Raw genomic sequence first — 20,413 nt, 5'->3', positions numbered from 1 at the left:
CTGGTGCAGCCACTCTGGAAAGCAGTATGGAGGTTCCTCAAAAAGTCGAAAATAGAGCTACCCTACAACCCAGCAATTGCACTACTGGGTATTCACCCCAAAGATACAAATGTAGTGATCCGAAGGGACATGTGTGCCCCAATGTTTATAGAAGTAATGTCCACAATAGCCAAACTATGGAAAGAGCCTAGATGTCCATCGACAGATGAATGGATAAAGAAGATGTGGTGTACACACACACACACACACACACACACACACACACAATGGAATATTATGCAGCCATCAAAAAATGAAATCTTGCCATTTGCAATGACGTTGATTGAACTAGAGGGTATTATGCTAAGCAAAATAAGTCAGAGAAAGACAATTATCATATGATCTCACTGATATGAGGAATTTGAGAAACAAGACAGAGGATCATAGGGGAAGGAAGGGAAAAATGAAACAAGATGAAGCCAGAGAGGGAGACAAACCATAAGAGACTCTTAATCTCAGGAAACAAACTGAGGGTTGCTAGAGTCGGGGGTGGTTGGGAGGAATGAAGTGGCTGGGTGATGGACGTTGGGGAGGATATGTGCTATGGTGAGCGCTGTGAATTGTGTAAGACTGATGAATCACAGACCTGTACCCCTGAAACAAATAATACATTATGTGTTAATAAAAAAAAAAAGAAAACCTCTGCAGTGAACCTCCAGTCTCGCTGCCCTATCCCACCCAAGACCAAGTTCATCAGCGCACCGTGGAGGTGGGGCTGAGGCTTCTGCCACTGTTTCAAAGCACCAGGTGATGAGTGTACAGCCAGCATGGAAAACCCAAATCAGTAAGAAAAGACTGGAATAAGAAAGCAGAAAGATAGAAAAATGGTTTGTGGCCTTCAGCAGAAACCAGTGAACGTTAATGTTTTAAAAACCTAAGATTTAACTAAAGGAGCAGAGTGGAGGAGAAGCCAGACAGACAAAGGGTATATAGGAGTGCTCTTTTTTGTAAGTCTAAAATAATTTCAGTTTTTGTTTTTGTTTTTTTTTTCAAGTAGGCTTCACGCCCAGCATAGGGCTTGAACTCATCACCCTGAGATCAAGACCTGAGCTGAGATCAAGTTTCGGACACTCAACCAAATGAGCCACCCAGGCACCCTTAAAATTATTTCAAAATTAAAAATTTTTATAAAGCAGGCATAGAGATGAATGAATTCAAGTCTCCCTCAGCAGTACATTTTGATAATTTTTTATTTAGAGGCAAGGTCGTTGTCCCACGAGGATTTGAACATGTGAATTCCAAGAGCCAGCATCACCAAGGTTTAGAGACAAAAAGCTCTCCAGAATTTAGCCTTTTCCGAAGCTTTTTCAATTATTATAGCTCTAAACTAGCCTTTTGGAAGGTTTCTTAAATTGGAGGTAGATATATATATATATATATATATATAAAATCTCCCACTCCCCCCAGAATATCAAACTTGACCCAATTCTAGAAGATTCCAGGCAGGAGCACATCTGTTTACTTGTGTCCCTTTAGAAGGAATGTGGCTAATTGGGGCTCACCAGGGAGCAAGGTTCTGAGGAATGTGTGGTGGCCTTCTTTAATCTCAGCCTCAGAGTTGAGTGTCAGCTTTGAGTAATTCCAGAGACATGTTTTCCTGTGGCCCCTGAGCCCTCCATGTGTGCTCTGAGGCTGGTTGTTTATAGGAAATGGGCCACCTGCTGACAGCCAGCCTGGGATGGGTGTTTACATTTCAAGTGAACTTAATTCAGCATTTTAGGGAAAGCACCTTAGCCAGTGCTTGTAGGTGGTGACCCTCAGAGAGTGACCAGCGAAGGACAGGCTGATTCAGGGGGAGACCAGGGTGCCGTGAAGTAGGGTCTATGTAGCATGTGACCAAAGACCAGTGTGTGTGGCCTCACCAACCCCCAGCTGAGTCTTCCTGCCTCCAGGATTTTGTTGGACAATTCCAAATTTCCACAGCCATTACTTAGCAAGTGCGTGCTGTGTACCAATGGGCTAACTCCTTGTATCATCCCATCTCATTTAAAACTGCCAATCCTATCTGGGGAGGGCTGCATGATCCCTAATTTCCAGTTGAGAAAACTGAGGTTCAGTGAGATAAAGAGACTCACCCAAGGTCACATGGCTGGGATTAGGACTAACCCTGGAACCAAAGCCTGCCCCCTCTACCCACTGCATCTCAGTAGCATATGTAGCTTTTATTGAGCACCTACTATGTGCTGAATGCTTTACAGGCCTTAAGCATCACAGCAACTCCATATTCTTATTCTGACACGAGGTCAAGTGCATGGTCAGTAGATGACAGAGTAGGATTCATAGCCACTTGGAGACCTGAATCCCCTCAGGGGTAGAGATGTGACTACGCTGCTCGCCCCCACTTCCTGGCCCACCAAGGTGATTAATAGATACTGGTTGAACACACGAACACAGGGCTGGGTTAACTCAAAGTCATTCCTCCCTATTTCTTCCTGCAGGCCCAGAACAGAGCCCCCGCTCCTGAAATATCTCAGTGATACTTATTTTCACAGCAGCCACCTGTGAAAAGATGTTTGAGAATAGGATAGATGGTGATCTTCCCCTGAGCACACACAGTTTACCTCCCAAAGCCTGGAGAAAGAACTAGAAAGTCTTTCATGGTCTCTTCCAATTTTATGAAGACTAGCATCACCATTATTGCTATTATTTCCATCTAGGTGCACAGGCTGGAGTCCTTACCACTGAAACGAACACTCACATCCTTTGGAGATGGACATGAAAACGCAATCCCGAGAGCAAAACTAATAGAGACTATTAGGGGTCAAAATAGTGGCTCACGGGGCGGGGAGGGGAGAAGCTTGTGACTGGACAAGTTATGAGGGGCCTCCAGGGGGTTCTCATGTTCTGTTAACTAGGATGTAGTTCATATGGGTCAGTTCAGTTTGTGAAGCTTCAGCAAGCCATGCAGTTATGGTAGCCCATTTCCAGAGGTGCGTTTTTAATAACAAGGATCAGACGGAATGGTCAAACTCACGGTGGTGGCTGTGTCAGCTTTGAATCCAGCTTACCCCTCCCTAGCTGTGTGGCTTAAAGCAAGGTACTTAACCTCTCTGTGCCTCAATTTTACTCACTGGAACTGGGCCTGCAGGGTCATGAGTACCTAAGCCCCTTGTACTTCATTCGGTAAGAAATTTGAAACCTTCAAGTGCTTAAATTTTCTTATTTTGTTGTTGATTAGCAAATGACATTAGGTTGATTTTTTCCCCCCCTAAAGAACACATTTCTGGTTGGTGTATTCTATACACTTCCAGTGTTTCAGAATCAAACCAGAAAAAATACACATAAAGTGTCCACACAGTACTTAGCACACATGTGCACAATAAATGTTAGCTCTTAGCCCTGTTTCCTTTCTTAGATATAAAAAGTCACCAGACAAGAATTTCTTGGGAAGGTGTTCTCTCCTAAGCCCATCATCATGACAGTGGATACATGATGGATATTTCTCTAATCAACTTGTTTTATGGGAATGAAATGTCAGTATGACCTGGGCTTTTTGCATATTATATTTGAACCAACATTGGAAGCATATATTATATTACAGCAAAGAATGTATTCTATAGCAGGGAAAAATCAACATGTCACTTGCTAATTAACAGCAAAATTAAAGAAAAATTTAAAAACCTAGAGGTTTCAAATTGTCCACCAAATGGTTTGAAAGCCTCATATATGCCAGTAGAGCCCCCACCCCTTAACCTCATCCCATTCCTGCTGCTCCCAAGCCCCTGCCTCATGATGAAAACCATGTTACTCAGTCCTGCAGGAGGTGGGCTGCCTTTCCCACCTCCAGGCGTTTGCTTTCAGACTTTCAAGGAAGAGTGAATGGAAATGCGCTACTCTCTCTCCTACTTGCCACCTCCCCAGTCTATGGAGGGCAAATAATTTTATTCATCTTCCAAGGGCCATTTCAAGTCCCACCTCCTCCAGGAAGCCTTTCCTGATCCATCCACTCCCAGCTGAGCCTCCTCAGCTCTCTCCTCTCTTCTCCCCCACCCCTGCTCCCCTTTCTCTTCCAGAAGGAACCTGTGACTATATTATATGACTCTGCAAAGTAAAAGGGTCTTTGCAGATGTGATTAAGTTAAGGACCTTGAGGTGGAGAGATTATCCAGGTGGGCTCAGTGTAATTACAAGCGTCATCACAAGGGAAAGAGGGAGGTCAGAGTCAGAAAAGATGTGACCATAGAATCAGAGGTCAGAGTCATGTGACCATAAGCCAAGCAATGCAGGCAACTTCTAGAAGCTAGAAAAGCCAGAAATAGATTTCCCTGCTGACACCTTGCTTTTTAAGTCTGTAAGACCCATTCAGGCTACATCTTCCAAAATGGTAAGATAACAAATTTGTGTCATTTTAAGCCACTAAGTTTGTGGTAATTTGTTACAACAGCCATAGGAACCTAATACGGGTCTAGAAACATACATACATTTTCAGGTTGGTCTTGATGAACTGGTCAAGAGTCCCTGCTTGTATGCAGTGAGTTAGATTTTCTCCAGTGTCTATGTGAATGAGACCTCCACACAGGTACTACCACTTTACCGTATATGGAATCAGGTGCTAGGTCATCCTCTGGCTGTAGTAGGTATCAAATATTACTCCAGGGGCTGAAATGGTCAATGGAAGGTTTCTAGGGCTAAACCAGGTCCTGGGGAAACCCAGCCCAAGTATGAGGCCTTCTGGACCAGTCCTCCAAATCCGGACCTTTTCTAGAGGGATACTAGCATGGTGGAAGAGATGGTCAATGGGCCAGATCAGCACCTCTTGGCAAGGTGACTGAACATGTCTGAGCCTCAATCCCCTGCTATGTAAATGAAGCTCATACGGATACTTACCTTGCCATATTGTTGTCTCAAGTGAGGAAATGTGTGTGAGAGCTCACTGCAAATGCTCCTTGTAGCCAGCACACACTAAAGGGCAGCATCCTACTGAACTCACCTTTCCTTCTGTAATACTCCTACATTGACTGAAATTGACCTTAAAATTGACTGTAAAAGTGTCAGCCTGGATGATTCTGCATCTTCTCTTTTAGGTGAAGTCTATTACAGGAGCAAATACCTGAGAAATAATACCTACATCAGATGATTCTGCATCTTCTCTTTTAGGTGAAGTCTATTACAGGAGCAAATACCTGAGAAATGATACCTACAACGTCAACATCGAGGCCAACAGGATTGTGGTGTCAGAGTTTGGAACGATGGCCTATCTGGACCCCTGCAAAAACATATTTTCCAAGTAACTGTCTGTTTTGAATCTGGTCATGCTTTTTTTTTTTTTAAAGATTTTATTTATTTATTTGACAGAGAGAGACACAGCGAGAGAGGGAACACAAGCAGGGGGAGTGGGAGAGGGAGAAGCAGGCTCCCCGCAGAGCAGGGAGCCCGATGCGGGACTCGATCCCAGGACCCCGGGATCATGACCTGAGCTGAAGGCAGTCGCCTAACCAACTGAGCCACCCAGGCGCCCTGGTCATGCTTTTTGATATCCTCGGTGGTCAAAACCTAGCTAGCCTTAGGGGGCCATTATGGATGGATACATAAGATTTCTGTAGAAATTCTTAAAATACTTCAGAACAACCTACCAGCTCTTGGTGTCTCTGGTGTGGGAGACCTTTGGATTTTTGAGGGCCCAGGAGTGTTCAGTTGGTGGCCATCTTGTCCCAGATGACTCACTTCTTAGCTAATTTTGACCACCGAGGATATCAAAAAGGTACCAGCTACCAGCATCCGCTCCTCTGACAATCCTCTGTAGAGTACATGAAAACCTTCACCTGGCCAGGCTTTGCCCGTCTATGGCACACAGTTCTTGATCACTGATAGCAAGAGGCAAAGGGCATCTGACAGATTATTAGGTATTTTTCCATATGGCTGGTAGGAGAGCAATTTGGAATTATATCTCAAAAATTATAAATGCACGTTCTCTTCAGTCTAGAGATAGGCTTGCTCACGTCTGGAATGGCAAACGTACAATGTTATCCATGGCTGCATCATTTGTTATAATGAGGAACTGAACATAACCCAAGTGCTCATCAACAGAAGGGTAGTTAAATAAATAAGAGTGAAGCTGTACAAGAAAATACCAGGCAGGAGCAAAAAAAAGATGGGGGGTGATGAGGATGCTCCCTATGTGCTGAATGGAAAGATTTCCCAGATACCTTATTGAGTGGTGGGCACAGGGCGGAATAAGGTGTAGAAAGAGCATATGATATGCTATGTTTTGTGTAAAAAAGCAAGAAGAAATCTGGATTTATTTTTGCTTGTATGTGTGTAGAGAAAGTGGGAGGATCTGTGAGGTGGGAAACTGGCAAATGAGAGAAAGAGATAGGGAAAGGTTTTTAGTTGAATACGTTTCAAACCATCTGGGCTATGATGACTATGAATGTAGTGCAGGCTTGATGATTAAACTGTTGGCCAGGGAATCAGACCCACTGTCAGTGTCTCCTTCCTGATACTCTTCGGATATAGACGAGTTAGGAAATGTGCTAGCAGTAGACTGGTCCAGAGATGGAAGATTGCTGCTGCTTTTCTGGAACTGACGTCATCTTTCCAGTTCCAGGATCCAGTGCTGGGGCTGGCACACAGCAAGCACTGAACTGGCATTTGCAGGCGGGGGAGGAGCCAGGCAGGGGGTGGGGAGGGGATGGAGGGGGGAGGGAAGGAACGCAAAACCACCGCTTGTCGGGCGGCTTTGCTGCTTCACCACTCACCAGCAGGGGGAGCACTAACCAATACGTGGATCCAGGATCTTCTGATCAAACTAATGATGAGTTTTGCTCTCATAATTTGTTTACTTTCCTTTAAAGAAAAAAAAAAAAACAACTAATTTCCTGGACAAATTCAGAGTGTCCATTGTGGACTCTCATTCCTTCCAAAAGCAAGGATTAGCTGTTTTGCTAGCCTTAGGGGGCCATTATGGATGGATACATAAGATTTCTGTAGAAATTCTTAAAATACTTCGGAACAACCTACCAGCTCTTGGTGTCTCTGGTGTGGGAGACCTTTGGATTTTTGAGAGCCCAGGAGGGTTCAGTTGGTGGCCATCTTGTCCCAGATGACTCACTTCTTTTTTTTTTTTTTTTTTTTTTAAAGATTTATTTATTCATTTGAGAGAGCGAGAATGAGAGAGAGTACATGAGAGGGGGGAGGGTCAGAGGGAGAAGCAGGCTCCTCGCTGAGCAGGGAGCCCGATGCGGGACTCGATCCAGGGACTCCAGGATCATGACCTGAGCCGAAGGCAGTCGCCCAACCAACTGAGCCACCCAGGCGCCCCCAGATGACTCACTTCTTAGCTAATTCAACACAGTGGTATCTTTGGGCAACTTGATCTCCAAGTCCTCCAGATTCCTCAAGTGATCCTTTGGGACTTGGAACTTTTTCCCCTTGAATTGTAGAGCATTTTAAGTGGTAGGAAAACTAAAGCCATCTTGAACAGAACTTTCCAGCTGGGTAGACACAGCCATTGATTTGCTCTTGATCTGCTTTCCTCCAGAGAGCATTCACCTACTTGTCCCATACCATCCCTGATTTCACAGACAACTGCCTGATTAACATCATGAAGTGTGGAGAAGACTTCTATGCGACCACAGAGACCAATTACATCAGGAAAATCAACCCACAGAATCTGGAAACCCTGGAGAAGGTACCAGTGAATCTACTACAACCAGCATCAGTTCCTGCTCATGAGAGAGAGACCCCCTGTGTTGGGCCATGTGGCCTGCAGGAACTCATGGGGGCAGCCCCTCCTCTAATGCCATTGGATCCTGAGCTTCCCCAGCACAGCACTTAGCACTAGATTCTAAGCTCTCTTGGGGTGAGGTCTGTGTCGTTTCATCTCTGTGTCTGTGTTTATTCTTAGGGCTACCGAAGCAAAGTACCACAAACTAGGTGGGTTAGAACAACAGAGATTTATTCTCTCACATTCTGGAGGCTGGAAATCTGAAATCGGGGTGTCCTCGGAGCCATGCTCTCTCTGAAGCCTCCAGGGGAAGATGCTGGCTTCCCTCTTCCAGCCTTTGGTGGCTGCCAGGAATCCTCGGTGTTCCTTGGCTTATAGATGCATCACTCCAATCTCTTCTAGAGATACAAATCATTGGATTAGGGCGCACCTCCATCCAGAATTACCTCATTTTAACTTGATTACATCTATAAAGGCCCTGTTTCCAAATATACATACCAAGGTTTGGGGCTTCAACATATCATTTTGGAAGACACAATTCAACCCATAACACTGTCCACCATCTTGGCACCGAGTGGGAGCTTAATGGGAGTTTGAATGAATGACTACTGGATTGCCCGGACTGGAGCAGCCCTACCTGGTATTGACCTGAAGAGGGAGACCTCAGGCAGAGAGCAAGAGGACAAAAATAAATACCCAAGCAGATACCTTTCCTGGGCAGAATCAAATCAACATTTTCATGAAAATCAATAGACCCACTCATTTTTTCTCCAGTTGGCTATTCAAAGCCTCAATGTCTTCTCAATACATTTTAACGATCTGTTAAAGGGAATACTTTTCTTAGCTGCAAAATTATGTCCAGCAGCTTTTAACCTGGGTGGCATACATCCAACTGATGTATGCTTTCCACAAAGCCTCAGAGAGGAAATACTAAGAGAGAATGAAGCCTTGCCTGACTTTTGGCCAGAGGTCATGCTCTTCTGGGGGAAGAGAGGAGGACAGTTATTTCCTCAGCCACGCATTATTCTGTGGCTGTGCCCTGCTGGGGATGGGGGGTCATTACTGGGCTTGTTAGCCAAGTTTCGCTTTGACCAAGTGTTTTTGTAACTCTCTGTTCCCAGAATAATCCTATGAGAGAGGCCTGGAGATTTATGCCTCTGTGGCAGGCAAAAGGGGAGAATTTAAATGATGTAAGCAGAAAGACAAAGCAGCGGTTAAGATTAGCGCTAAGGCTGCCTCTCTGTGCAGGTCATTGCTCTGTGTTGAGGAATCCTGCTGCCATGCTGAGGACACCCTCAGGGCCAGGGGCCAGGGTTGCAACAACCGTCACGGAAAAGACACACGGCTCACCGACTCCCCTGCAGCCTCTGTGCTGTAGGAGGCCACCCAAGAGGTGCTATCAGGTCACACGGGTAAACATCCTCTTTAAAGGTGAAGTCTGCCTTATTTTCACATCAGGAGATAGGCAAAAGTAGCCCTCATCTCTCTCAACCTAGAAGTAGGTGCTTTTCATCAAGTTTCACCCTCCCCCCATTTGCAAAAGCAGGTGGCTATCATTTTGCAGGTTGATTATCGCAAATACGTGGCTGTAAATCTGGCAACAGCACATCCTCATTATGATGCAGCTGGAAATGTTCTTAATATGGGCACATCCATCATGGACAAGGGGAAGACGAAATATGTGATCTTTAAGATCCTTGCCACTGTACCAGGTGGGTCATTCTGGGGATATCGTGAAGGACAGATGCCAAGGGTGGCTACCTCCAAAGAGTTCTGATTTTTACTGATGACATAAGACTCAATCTGACACTTTCCCTCACGGGTGATTCAGATGACCATGAACACGCTTTTCTCCTTCAGGGGAAAAGAGATGTTGCCAGACTTCCTTTTGAAAGAATAAATTCCTTTACTATTCTAACCTGCTTTTCTTTAGGCTCCAGTTCATTGATTCATTAATTTATCCATTATTCATCCACCATTTACCTATCCATCCATCTGTCTGTCCATCCATCATCCATCCCAACTATCCATCATCCATCCGTCTACCTATCCATCCATCATCCATCCAACCGCCTGTCTGTCCATCCATCCATCCGCCCATCAAACATCGTCCCTTCCATCCATTTTTTTTTCAGTTTTCTAACATAACTTTGTATGCCAAAGCTGTACTGCCCACTTTCAACCCAGCCCCTGAAGCCAGGTTCCTGGTATTGTTATGGGAGCTCAGCCCTGCCTCAGACCTTCAGCCTTTCAGACTCTCCCCCGCTTCTTTGGGCCTTCTGAACCTTCTCCATTTAAGGCCAGGAACCTGGAGCAAAGCCCAGGCCAATTGTGATTTCATGTTCCTGAGGGGAGGAAGCTCCTGACCCTTATTTGTCCAGGACCCTCCTGGGAACCACACCCAGGAGACCAGGCCTCTGAGGGTGGTTGCACAGGGCTCAGGAGACAGGGCAGAATGACGAGGGTGCGGGCTTGACCTGCTGGTTTAGGAAAACTGGCTTCCATCTGTGATCCCAGCTGGTCCCCTCCCTCATAGTCTTGTAGAAGCTCCTGAGCTACTTACTAGGCTCTGTCGGCAGATGTGAGCCCCTAAGGTCAGAAGGCACAATGAGTATTCTTGTTAAACGGAACTCCCATGAATCAAGCCAATAAAGGGTTATAGCGTCCAGCCAGACTCCTAGAATGTCAGACCTGCGGATGTTACAGGCATCTGAGTTTGCCGTGTCATATTATAAAATAGGGTGATGAGGCCCAGAGGGATCAGGTGGCAGCAGGAGCCTCCAACATCATGCTTGCAGCTCCCCACTGAGCCCCTGCTGCATGCTGCTGGCTTCCCTGGGATTCACGCCAGGTCCTGCCTCCTAGGCCAGGGTGCTTTCCATTTCGGTTTGCTTTGTGCTCCATTTGTTTTGTGAAGAAAAGAACCACCCCACAACCCCACAGCATCCCTCCCACCAGCCAGCTGTTTATGGTGTGCCCAGGTGGCCACAAGCAAGGCGGGGACGCTTGCAGATAACTCATTGTAAGCCAGCCCCAGGCCTGGGTGGGGAGGCCTTTTGGCCAGCGGTGACTCATCCTGACAGAGGAATAAGAGCACGAACATGTACTGCGCACCTCTGCTGTCTTGGACTACTTCATGATTTCATTCTGTTCTCTCTCTCCACTCTGTGAGTGTTATTATCCCTAATAACAGAGGAGGTGGCCCGGCTAAGAGGGCTGTGTCTTCTTGGCCTAAACCTTGTGTCTTTGGCCATAATGATAGACCATATTCCATCACGCCTCAGTTTCCCATCCGTAAAATGGGGATCATACGGTCTTCTTCCATTGTCACAAGATGTGTAACAGTCCCTTATCACAGTGGGTGCTTAGTCTCACCCCCAGCTGTTTCTGAATGGTCAGCGTGAAGAGAAATTCATGGAAACCCTGTGAGGTACATCTCAAATGATGGGCCTCAGCAAAATATCAAAGTCGATGCCTAGGAAGCTGGCCCATCCCCTGGGCGCTGGATAGAAATGCAGAACCTCAGGCCCCAGCCCCACATACTGAGTCAGACTTCACACTTTGATCATGATCCCTGACGATCTGTGTGCGTGAAGAGGTGTTGTTCCAGAGCAGGGGCCGACAAGCTTTTCCTGGAGTGAATATCTGAGGCTTTGCAGACCTGTGGTCCCTGTTGCAACTCCTCAGCAAAACCACTGAGGCTCAAGAGCAGGGGTAGCCACGGACCCCGCATAAAGGAGGGAGCACGGCTGTGTTTCGAAGAAACCTTGATGCAAACACAGGTGGAGGCTGGTTTGAGCCCCCAGGCTGTCGTGCAGACCCCTGGCCTCGAGGCCTGGCTCTGGGGCTCCATGTTTTCAGATTGTAGCACCAGGTCTCGCAGGGCAGGAGGGCCTAAGTGGGAACACTCGGAGCCCCTGCGTCAGCCAGGCAACAGCCCCTTCATCGGTTTACTTGTCGGCTCTCATCCAAAGGTTCTTAGCGACCAGGTCAGTTTGAAAGGCTCAGCTGCAGGTGATGGGGGCGTTGTCTGGGGGTGGCCAGGTCCTGTGCTGCTCCTGAGGCTTGCCTTTCTCTAGAGGACAAGAAGGGGAAGAACCCCTTGAAGCACATGGAGGTGTTCTGCTCCATCACCCCCTGCTCCCTCCTCTCCCCGAGCTATTACCACAGCTTCGGAGTCACCGAGAACCACATCGTTTTCCTCGAGCAGCCTTTCAAGCTAGATATCCTCAAAATGTCAACTGCATACATCCGGGGAGTGAACTGGGCCTCCTGCCTGGCTTTCCACAAGGAGGACAAGGTAAGGCCTGGCTGGGACCCCCAGCCACACAGGGACGGCCCGAGTGAGGAAGCAGACTGACATGGAGGTTGGCATGCAGGAGGTTTCCTAGGGAGGGAGGGTGTGAGCCACCGTGCAGTCTCCCCAGAAGCATCAGCCAAGCTTCCAGAGAGTTCTGAAGCTGGATGGTTCTGCAGAGTGGTCCCAGGTGGGGTTGAGGGGGCCGGGGCCCCAAGTCAATGAGTCAGTAGAGCAGACGGTACCTGTCAGAAAAGCATGTGACCTCGGGCAAGCCGGCTCTCATCAGCCAGGCAGTCGGCACCAGCCCGGTGGCCAAGGGCTATTCCTCAGTCCTGACCCATGTCTGGGCTCCTTGCAGCTTCCACCGTCCACGGACAAGGCCCTTCCAGTGTCCCGGCAGCCACTGGGTAATGTCAGGGAAGGGTGGGTGCCATAGATGATTTAGACATCATAATGATAGAGTGTTCCACGAGATGGTACAACCAAACATCTTCGGGCACACCTGAGTGCTCCAAGTGTGGATGTGTGTATACGTGCGTGTGCCTGCCTGTATATTCGGGTGTGTGTGTGTGTGCATGTACATATGTATGTGTATGAATATATCTGTGCATGGATATGTGTGTATATATTTACTTCCTGTTGAAATGAGTAAATTTTTACTTGTGATAAATATCAAGGAATTTTTAGTATTCTCTATTCAAACAGTACACAAGGAGAGAAAGTAACATGTCAAGTCCCCTGTCCTCCCCCTGGCCACTGGCAGTCCCCTCTCCAGAGGGAACCATCACTATATGTCTTTAACACTTGTCCTTTCTTCTCAGGGAGGAGAGAGAGGTCCCTCCTCTGCTCAGAACATTCTTGTGATTTCCCATCTTCCTCAGAATAAGATCCAAAGGCTTCACTGACCAGCCTGCAAATCCTCACAGGCCCACATCCCAACCACTGGCTCCCTACCTATTCAGCCTCCTTTTGGACCTCCTGTATCTCAAACTAGCCTAACACGTTCTTTGCATTTTCTGTCCTTTCCACCTGGAATGTTCTTCCCCAGATGGTTTCCTCCCTCAGTTAATCCGGGTCTCAGCTAAATGTCCAGATCCCTGAAGCCTTTCGTGATAAACCAATCTCTAACAGACCCCCGCCCCAGGCTTCTCCATCCCCTACCTGGCTTCATTTTTCTCAGTAGTGCTCATTGTCCTTGGCACATTATTTGATCATTGACTGCTGGCCTCTCCCCCACCGGACTATAAGCTCCATGAAAGCAAGGGCTTGGTTTTGTTCTGTCTTTCCTGGAAAAATGTTCCTGAAAAAGTGTCTGATGTGTCCTAGACCCTCTGTCTATATTTGTGGAATGAACGCTGGGGCCAGGGGCCAGCAGGGAAGCCAGCTGTAAGTGGGTTTGCTCTTCAGCCCCTGGACATCCCTTGGCCCTCAGAGAATCCCACAGAGAGAAGACCGAGCTGCCGGGTGCAGGCAGAAAGCCCGGGCAAGGGCTTTGGAATGCATTGAGAGCTCTCTGAAAAGTCTCTGTGCCCGACCCAGGGATTGGGTTCACGGAGAAGAAAAGAGCTAAAATAATTCTATATTCACTTGCCCACCACCCCCACCCCTCCACGCTGTCAAAACCTTCCTCCTCTGCACTCCCACTTAATGTTCAACCTGGATTCTGGAGAAGGAGAGCAAGAGGCACATGAGCTGGGAGGAGGTGGCCAAAGACCAGCCTGGAGTAGTCCCTCCCTGCCTTTCAGAAGGAGGGTGGTTAGGCCAGAGTTGCCAAAAGAAAGAACCCCACACATACTGGATTAGGCAACTAGGGTTGCAAATATGGCTAATTACCACCCAGAGTGATATCGCCTCATGATACCCAGAGGTGTGTGCAGATACCCATGTGGGCCCCTTAACTAGAACAGGTCGCTCCACACCACAGCCCCCAGGATAAGGGAGGTTGCCATGACAACTGCATCCTGGCCAACCAGGCAGCAGGTGGACGTTGGGAGAACGAACCCAAAAGGGCTGGTGTGGTTTTAGGGTTTTAGGGGCTCTGGCTGTGGATAGAGCCCAAGGAGGGCTAGAAGACTGGCCCGTTCTCCCCAACATGGCCATTGCCAGGGAGCTAGCTCATCACAGCCCACCTGGAGTCAGTCAATTGAAGGGGGGGAGAGATGGCGTAGTCTCAGGGGCTTCCCCAAGACTCTGTCCTCCTGGTACTGCAGAGGCCCCAGCAGCAAAGATTCCCTCTGCTCCATCTGAAGGAGGTAATCAGGGACCGGCAACAGCCAGGAGCTCTGGGGGAAGGGGATGCTCCAGGGTCACGAGCTAGTGGAGGGGAGGGCTGGGTCTTGTCCTGCACCCACTGCCATCGTGCCGGGCCGGCAGGGGGAAGCTGACCTCTGGGTGTGCCTCTGCTTTCAGACTTACATTCACATCATCGACCAGAGGACCAGGAAGCCTGTGCCCACCAAGTTTTACACGGACCCCATGGTGGTCTTTCATCACGTCAACGCCTACGAGGAGGATGGCTGCCTTCTGTTTGACGTCATCACCTACGAGGACAGCAGCCTTTACCAGCTCTTCTACTTGGCCAACCTGAACCAGGACTTTGAGGAGAACTGCAGGCTCACCTCCATCCCCACCCTCAGGAGGTTCGCTGTGCCCCTCAATGTGGACAAGGTAACGGCTTGGAAGGGGACCCGTTTCATTCCTGGGGAGTCGTGAGTCCCAGTGGGGAGTGATTTTGGCACTCATTGGATTGACACTGAAATCCAAAGCTAGCTGTTCTTAAAGACAAAACATTTTTTCATTGTTTTTCCAAAAGTGGTGCATATTCATCGTAGAAACCTAAGAGAATATAGATTGGGTAAAAAGGAAAAAAAAACCCCATGAATCTATTATGAATATATTTGTATTGCCTCCCACATCTCTTTCTGTCTCTCTCAGTAGATAGACCAACAGACATATTAATACACATGTTGATGTATCTGTGTATATGTATATATAATACACATGCCTATTGATACATATCTCAATAAAGCTGTTAAAAATTCTATGTAGTAGGACTTCTCTAAAACTTAGAAATATATACATGTAAATTTTATATATTTCTTAATTTTAGAGAAGGAAATCACAGAGAATTTTTAACAGCTTTATTGAGAGATAATTTCACATACCATACATTTAAAGTGCACCATTCAGCTGCTTTTAGTAACTTCACAGAGTTGTGCCACCAACTGGATTTTAAAACCTTTTTATTAGCCTGGGAAGAAACCTTGCGCCCCGCCCCCCACCTACCCCCCTCCACCCCTCTATCCCCCAGCCCCAGGTGAACACTAATCCACTTCCTCCTGTCTCTGAGGATCTGCCTGTTCTAGACACATCACACACACACCAGGCGGTCTCCCGCGGTGGCCACCCTCCCTCCGCGCTGTGTTTCCGAGGCCCGTCTCTGCCACAGCGCACACCAGCCCTTCCTTGCTTTTCATGGTGGAATATGCACGTACTGTTTTGTGCACTGCTTTTTTCCACTTATGTGTATATCTAAACATCTCTCCATGACATTCAATATTCTTCTACAACATCATTTTAAATATTTGTGTGACAATTCCAGGCCGGGATTCATCACTGTTCGCTTACCCAATGCCCTGCTGTTGATTAGTCCCCTTCTTGCATTAAAAATGACCACTAGGCCAGACATTATCCTCAATTAGGGTGATGCTACCAAGGCTCCGGGCTTGGTTGCAGAGGCTACAGAGATTCCTGGCTCCAGAACTCACTGACTTCATGACTTAATTAATTTAAATGAAAGCAAATTCAATTCAACTCAGTTTTGATGGCTCCTATTTACTAAATGCACTCTATGTGCCAGGTACTTTGCTAAGCATTTTATTTTCCTTGCCTTACTTAGTGATCAAAACAATCTATGGGAGAGGTCCTCATATCAGCCTCATTTTACAGATGAAGAAACTGAGGCTCAGAGAAGTTAAGGAATATTGCCAAGGTCACACAGCCCTCAGGGGCAGAGCCATGATTAGCACCTGCAGCAGCCTGTCTCTCAACCCGTGCTTGCAGTTGGTAAATGTACAACTCTACCATTCTCCCCAGCAGGCCTAAGTCCTGAAAAGAGCCCAGACAGGTCACCCTGACCCCTCTCGGGGCTCTGCAGGCCTGGAAAATGGAGGACACTACTACAGAAGGCCCAGAACCTTCTTGCACCCTCACTGCCCGGGCTCCTCAGTGCAGGAGCTCAAGCATGCTCCCTCCCAGTCAGCAGGGCACCCCGGTTTGTCTGGCTTCAGAGTTGGGGTTCTTTCCTATCTTTCCAGCATTTCCCCATCTGTAATCATTGGTGTATCTCTGTCACGATTTTCACCATATCTCCTATCACCTCGATTTAACATTCACAAAGTCGTGCTTTGTTTAAATCTACTCACTTTTTTTTTTGAAATGATAAGGCATTTTTTAAAATTTTACTGTTATGTTAATCACCATACATTACATCATTAGTTTTTGATGTAGTGTTCCGTGATTCATTATTTGCGTATAACACCCAGTGCTCCATGCAGAATGTGCCCTCTTTAATACCCATCACCAGGCTAACCCATCCCCCCACCCCCCTCCCCTCTAGAACCCTCAGGTTGTTTCTCAGAAAACATAGTCTCTCATGGTTCGTCTCCCTCTCCCATTCCCCCCCCTTCACTTTTCCCTTCCTGCTATCTTCTTCTTTTTTTTTTTTTTAACATATAGTGTATTATTTGTTTCAGAGGTACAGATCTGTTAAATCTACTCACTCTTGAAAGGAAACCTATCACTGGCCAATAGAAAGCTAGCATTGCCTCCTGCAAATAGAAGACAAGCATGGACATAAAACAGTGGGAGAAAAGCAGGGGTCTGAAGCTCTAACCAGATACTGTTGCTTGCCAAGACCTAATCTCTTTGTTAAAAAGAAAGTTATAAAAGTATGAGGTGTTAAAGACATAGTGGCACCTCACTGAGACTCCCTGCTTGACCCAGTCAGAAAGACTGGAAGAGAAAAAGGAGTGAACTTTCTCCCCATATGGTTCAGGGCTATTGAATGAACTTCCACAAAGTCATCACATGGGCCGTCCCGCAGTGCGTGCTTGGTCTCCTGGTTCCAGGAAGCAGTGGGGGGGTGTCATCGAGCACACAGGTGGCAAATCCCAAGGCTTGGCCCTGCCTCACATCGACTTAGGCCCAGGGATGAAACAGAGAAAGGAAACGCTCCCTCTCACTGCCCACACACCAAGGGATTTTATAACCTTTTATCGTGCTTGAAAAATGATTTGCTTCCTTGGAACTAGGCTAAGAAGTTCAGCATGTATATTTTGAAAAGCTGCCATGTGAGCCATCTACTGCTTTGAAACTAACAAAGAAGTGTGAGCCCTGGGAAGTGTAGCTCTGGCCACGCTTTTTAATTGCTATTTATTGTCCCTTCAAACATCTTCTTGCTTCACTTTCAAGTTGCCCTGCCTGCATATTGAAATCGAAAAGTTGAGCAGATGGACATGGCAGACATGACTAGAGCTGGCAGCTCTAATTCCGTCCTATCCAAAGGTTTTTTGGGACAGACCTTGGGAGACGCCAGCTTTCTCTGTCACCCATCAGTCTGGGGCCATGGCATTGTCGCTGTCGCTCTGCCTGCAACCTTGTCCTCTTCCCATCAGGCCTCCACTCCAGTCTTGGCTTCAGGTTGGACTCACGGGGTGGGGGTTAGGCACCTGGGCTGGGTCCTGGGGGCGGGGAAGGGCAGGGCATGGTCTCAGCCCACAGGGGCTTCTAGTTTGCAGCCAGTCTAGCAAATTCCTGCTCAGCTCTCAGGTGTCAGATCATCACTCCTTTTAGAGGAGTTTGTATGCTCTGATGGCACCTGGACATTTGTCCCAGGTAAATGAGCTTGTTCAGTCACCTGCCCTGGGAAAGCTTTGAGAGGGCCAGAACCCTTGGTCTTGTCAGCTGTTTATCCCCTGCACCTGTCACAGGGCCTGGCACCCAAAAGTGTTCTCATTAAGCTCCTGACTACTATAAATCAATGAACGAATGACAAGTGGGTGAGAAATGTGAAGGGGGGGGTCTCTAAAAGGACACAGGTCTCTCTTTAGCATTTGGAACATTTCCTAAGTGGAAAGTGCTTTCCGTATACAATGGTCAATAGTGAAGTATATTTAGAAGTCTGGGACCTCCCAGCTGCCCCAGATTCTCTTGTGTTTGGGCCAGCTGGGGTCAAAGGTAGGTGGGGCCCCTTGGCACCCTTGGCCTGTTTATGCAGGGTGGCACAGGGTTGTCTAAGGCAGGGCTGGGATGGGAGGGGCATGGACATGTACAGACAGTTCGGGCGGCAGTCCTGCCCTCATCCTGCGGGGCTCGGTGCGCTGCCTCCAGGTGGGTTCATCAGCACTTGCCTTCCCTTCCAACAGCTATCCATGCATAAGGGGCCATCATGGGAGGAGGCATTGTGGACTTACAACGGGTGGTTTTGACTCCTGGCTCAGTAGATTTGGGTTTTGTCTTGACCCCAAGTGCAAAAACAAAGATCCAATAATAAAAGAAGCTGCTGAGAGCTCATCATGTGCCAGGCCCTGTGTTAGATGCCCTTTTTCCTCTTAGACCCCAGCAGGAGGGGCCCCTGCTCTGGCCTTGGCATTTGGGGGGTGCGGGATCCTGATCCAGCCTTTCTCTGGCAGTTTCCCTTCCTCACAGAGTGAGGCTGTGCCCATCTGGAGACGTGCTCTCCCTTGTCCCAGCCATGAACCAGCTACCCGGGATATCTGACTTCTCTGCCCAAATAGCCCCAAGACTGCTTCCGGTGCCTGCTTGTCTCTTCCTAAAAGCAGGCTGCACCACTGGTGTATTGGCCTCAGACCCACGAGGTAGCCAGAGTTGGCTATTGGCTTGGTCTTGCTGGCTGGGGCATCTGTGCAGTGGGAAGAAAAGGGGGCAGGAAACAAAGAACCTGAGCCCAGAGGCTGGCCCTCAGTCTGCCGCCCTAACTTGGCTCAAAACTCCAAGGAGTCCTAGAATTTCAAATTCACACATCCTTACAGACCAGCACTGTGCAAAAGTATCACTGCAATGATGAAGCATTCTCTGTCTGTCTAATGCAGTAGCCACTAGCCACGTGGGCCACTGAACCGTGACCAGGGCAGCCGAGGAACTGGATGTTTAATTGTACTTAATTTTAAGTTAAATGTAAATAACCACATGTGGTCAGTGGTTACCATATTGGACAGTGCAGTTCTACATTATGAAGGTCTCTGTATCAAGATGGGGGAGAGAATGGCATCTCACTTAACAATTCGCTCAATGTATTTAGACTTAGGGCGGTGGGTCTCCACTCTTGTCCTGGGTCCTGCAAATTTTAGGAACTGTTAAATGTTTTGCATGCTTCTCACCTAATCAGTAGGACACCACTCTATGTTGTTTATTATCCCCGTGACTACAGATGAGAGAAGAAGTAACTTGCCCAACATTGCAGGAACACCTGTGGGGTTTGAGTTGGGATTTGAATGCATGTCTGTCTGGCTCTGAGTTACTAACTATGATGTGCCTGGCCCTGGACCAGGTGTTTTTATAACCATTATTTAATTGTAACCATAGTCTTCCGACACCAGTCAAAGCAACCCCCCTTATGGTCACCACCCGTCAAAAAGTAATGAATTGCCCCCATATTTTACAAACCAGGAAACGGGCTCGGGGAGGCATGAGGGCTGAGGGTGGGGAGAGGCTGCTCAAGCTCACATAGAAACCCTGAGAGTCTGATTTCATACAGCGGGCTTCTGAACCCCAAAGCCAGGGTTTCGGGGAATTACCGAGATAGCCACTTCTCCCGGGAGTTCCCTCCAGCTGAGGGGTTTCAAAGCAAACCTGTAGGATTTTGGTGATGTTGGGCTGGAAAGTCCTTTCTTCTCAAAGCTGAGCACGCTGGCCACCAAAAGCAGCCCAGTCATGTTCATTACTGCTGTGTGGAAAAATTCAGTTTATCCCTCAACCAGTCTGACCAGTTTCAGGCTGGAATTAGAAGACGTCTCTGCAGAGGGAATCTCTGCAGACGGACTCCCTGCGATGCAGGCCCAGGGCATGCAGAACAGGCCTGTTGCTGTCAGGTGACTTAGCAAGGCACCAGGCAGAGTCTCCGCTGCTTTGTGGTGTGGTGCAGGTGGATGTTCTGAGTGCCGGGTGACTTTTCCACACATTTCATCTCATTTAATTCCTACAACTACCCTGTACAGCACATGTTTTGCACCTTGACAATGGAAGTAAAGCTTATTGAGTCATGCATTCACTCACTCATTGAGCAGTTACTTCCTGGGAACTATGTGCCATGCACTGAACAAAATCTGGTCCCATCTTCAAGGGGAAGACAACATAAAAGAAGGAAGCAGCTCCATACAGGAGATAATT

General features: G+C 47.7%; 1 protein-coding gene and 1 long non-coding RNA gene across 2 annotated transcripts in view; one reads left to right on the top strand and one right to left on the bottom strand.

Annotated features, from left to right (window-relative positions):
• BCO1 (beta-carotene oxygenase 1) overlaps nt 1–20,413 on the top strand; it is a 56,290-nt gene that overhangs the window by 25,331 nt on the left and 10,546 nt on the right. The window contains 5 exon segments of the mRNA XM_081806327.1: nt 5,136–5,265; nt 7,521–7,668; nt 9,269–9,416; nt 11,784–12,004; nt 14,414–14,671. Of these exon segments, the coding sequence (XP_081662453.1) occupies nt 5,136–5,265; nt 7,521–7,668; nt 9,269–9,416; nt 11,784–12,004; nt 14,414–14,671 (905 nt within the window).
• The window catches only part of LOC145717516 (uncharacterized), a 43,419-nt gene continuing 30,920 nt past the window's right edge, over nt 7,915–20,413 (bottom strand). The window contains exon 4 of the long non-coding RNA XR_014140784.1: nt 7,915–8,102. This is a non-coding gene — a long non-coding RNA (uncharacterized LOC145717516). The remainder of the gene's footprint in view (nt 8,103–20,413) is intronic.

The sequence above is a fragment of the Leptonychotes weddellii genome, chromosome 16 (genome assembly GCF_054177405.1).
Source record: "Leptonychotes weddellii isolate Sample4059 chromosome 16, ASM5417740v2, whole genome shotgun sequence".
Lineage (NCBI taxonomy): Eukaryota > Metazoa > Chordata > Mammalia > Carnivora > Phocidae > Leptonychotes > Leptonychotes weddellii.
Note: the sequence above shows the minus strand (reverse complement) of the source record. Positions and strands in the feature narration are given on the sequence as shown.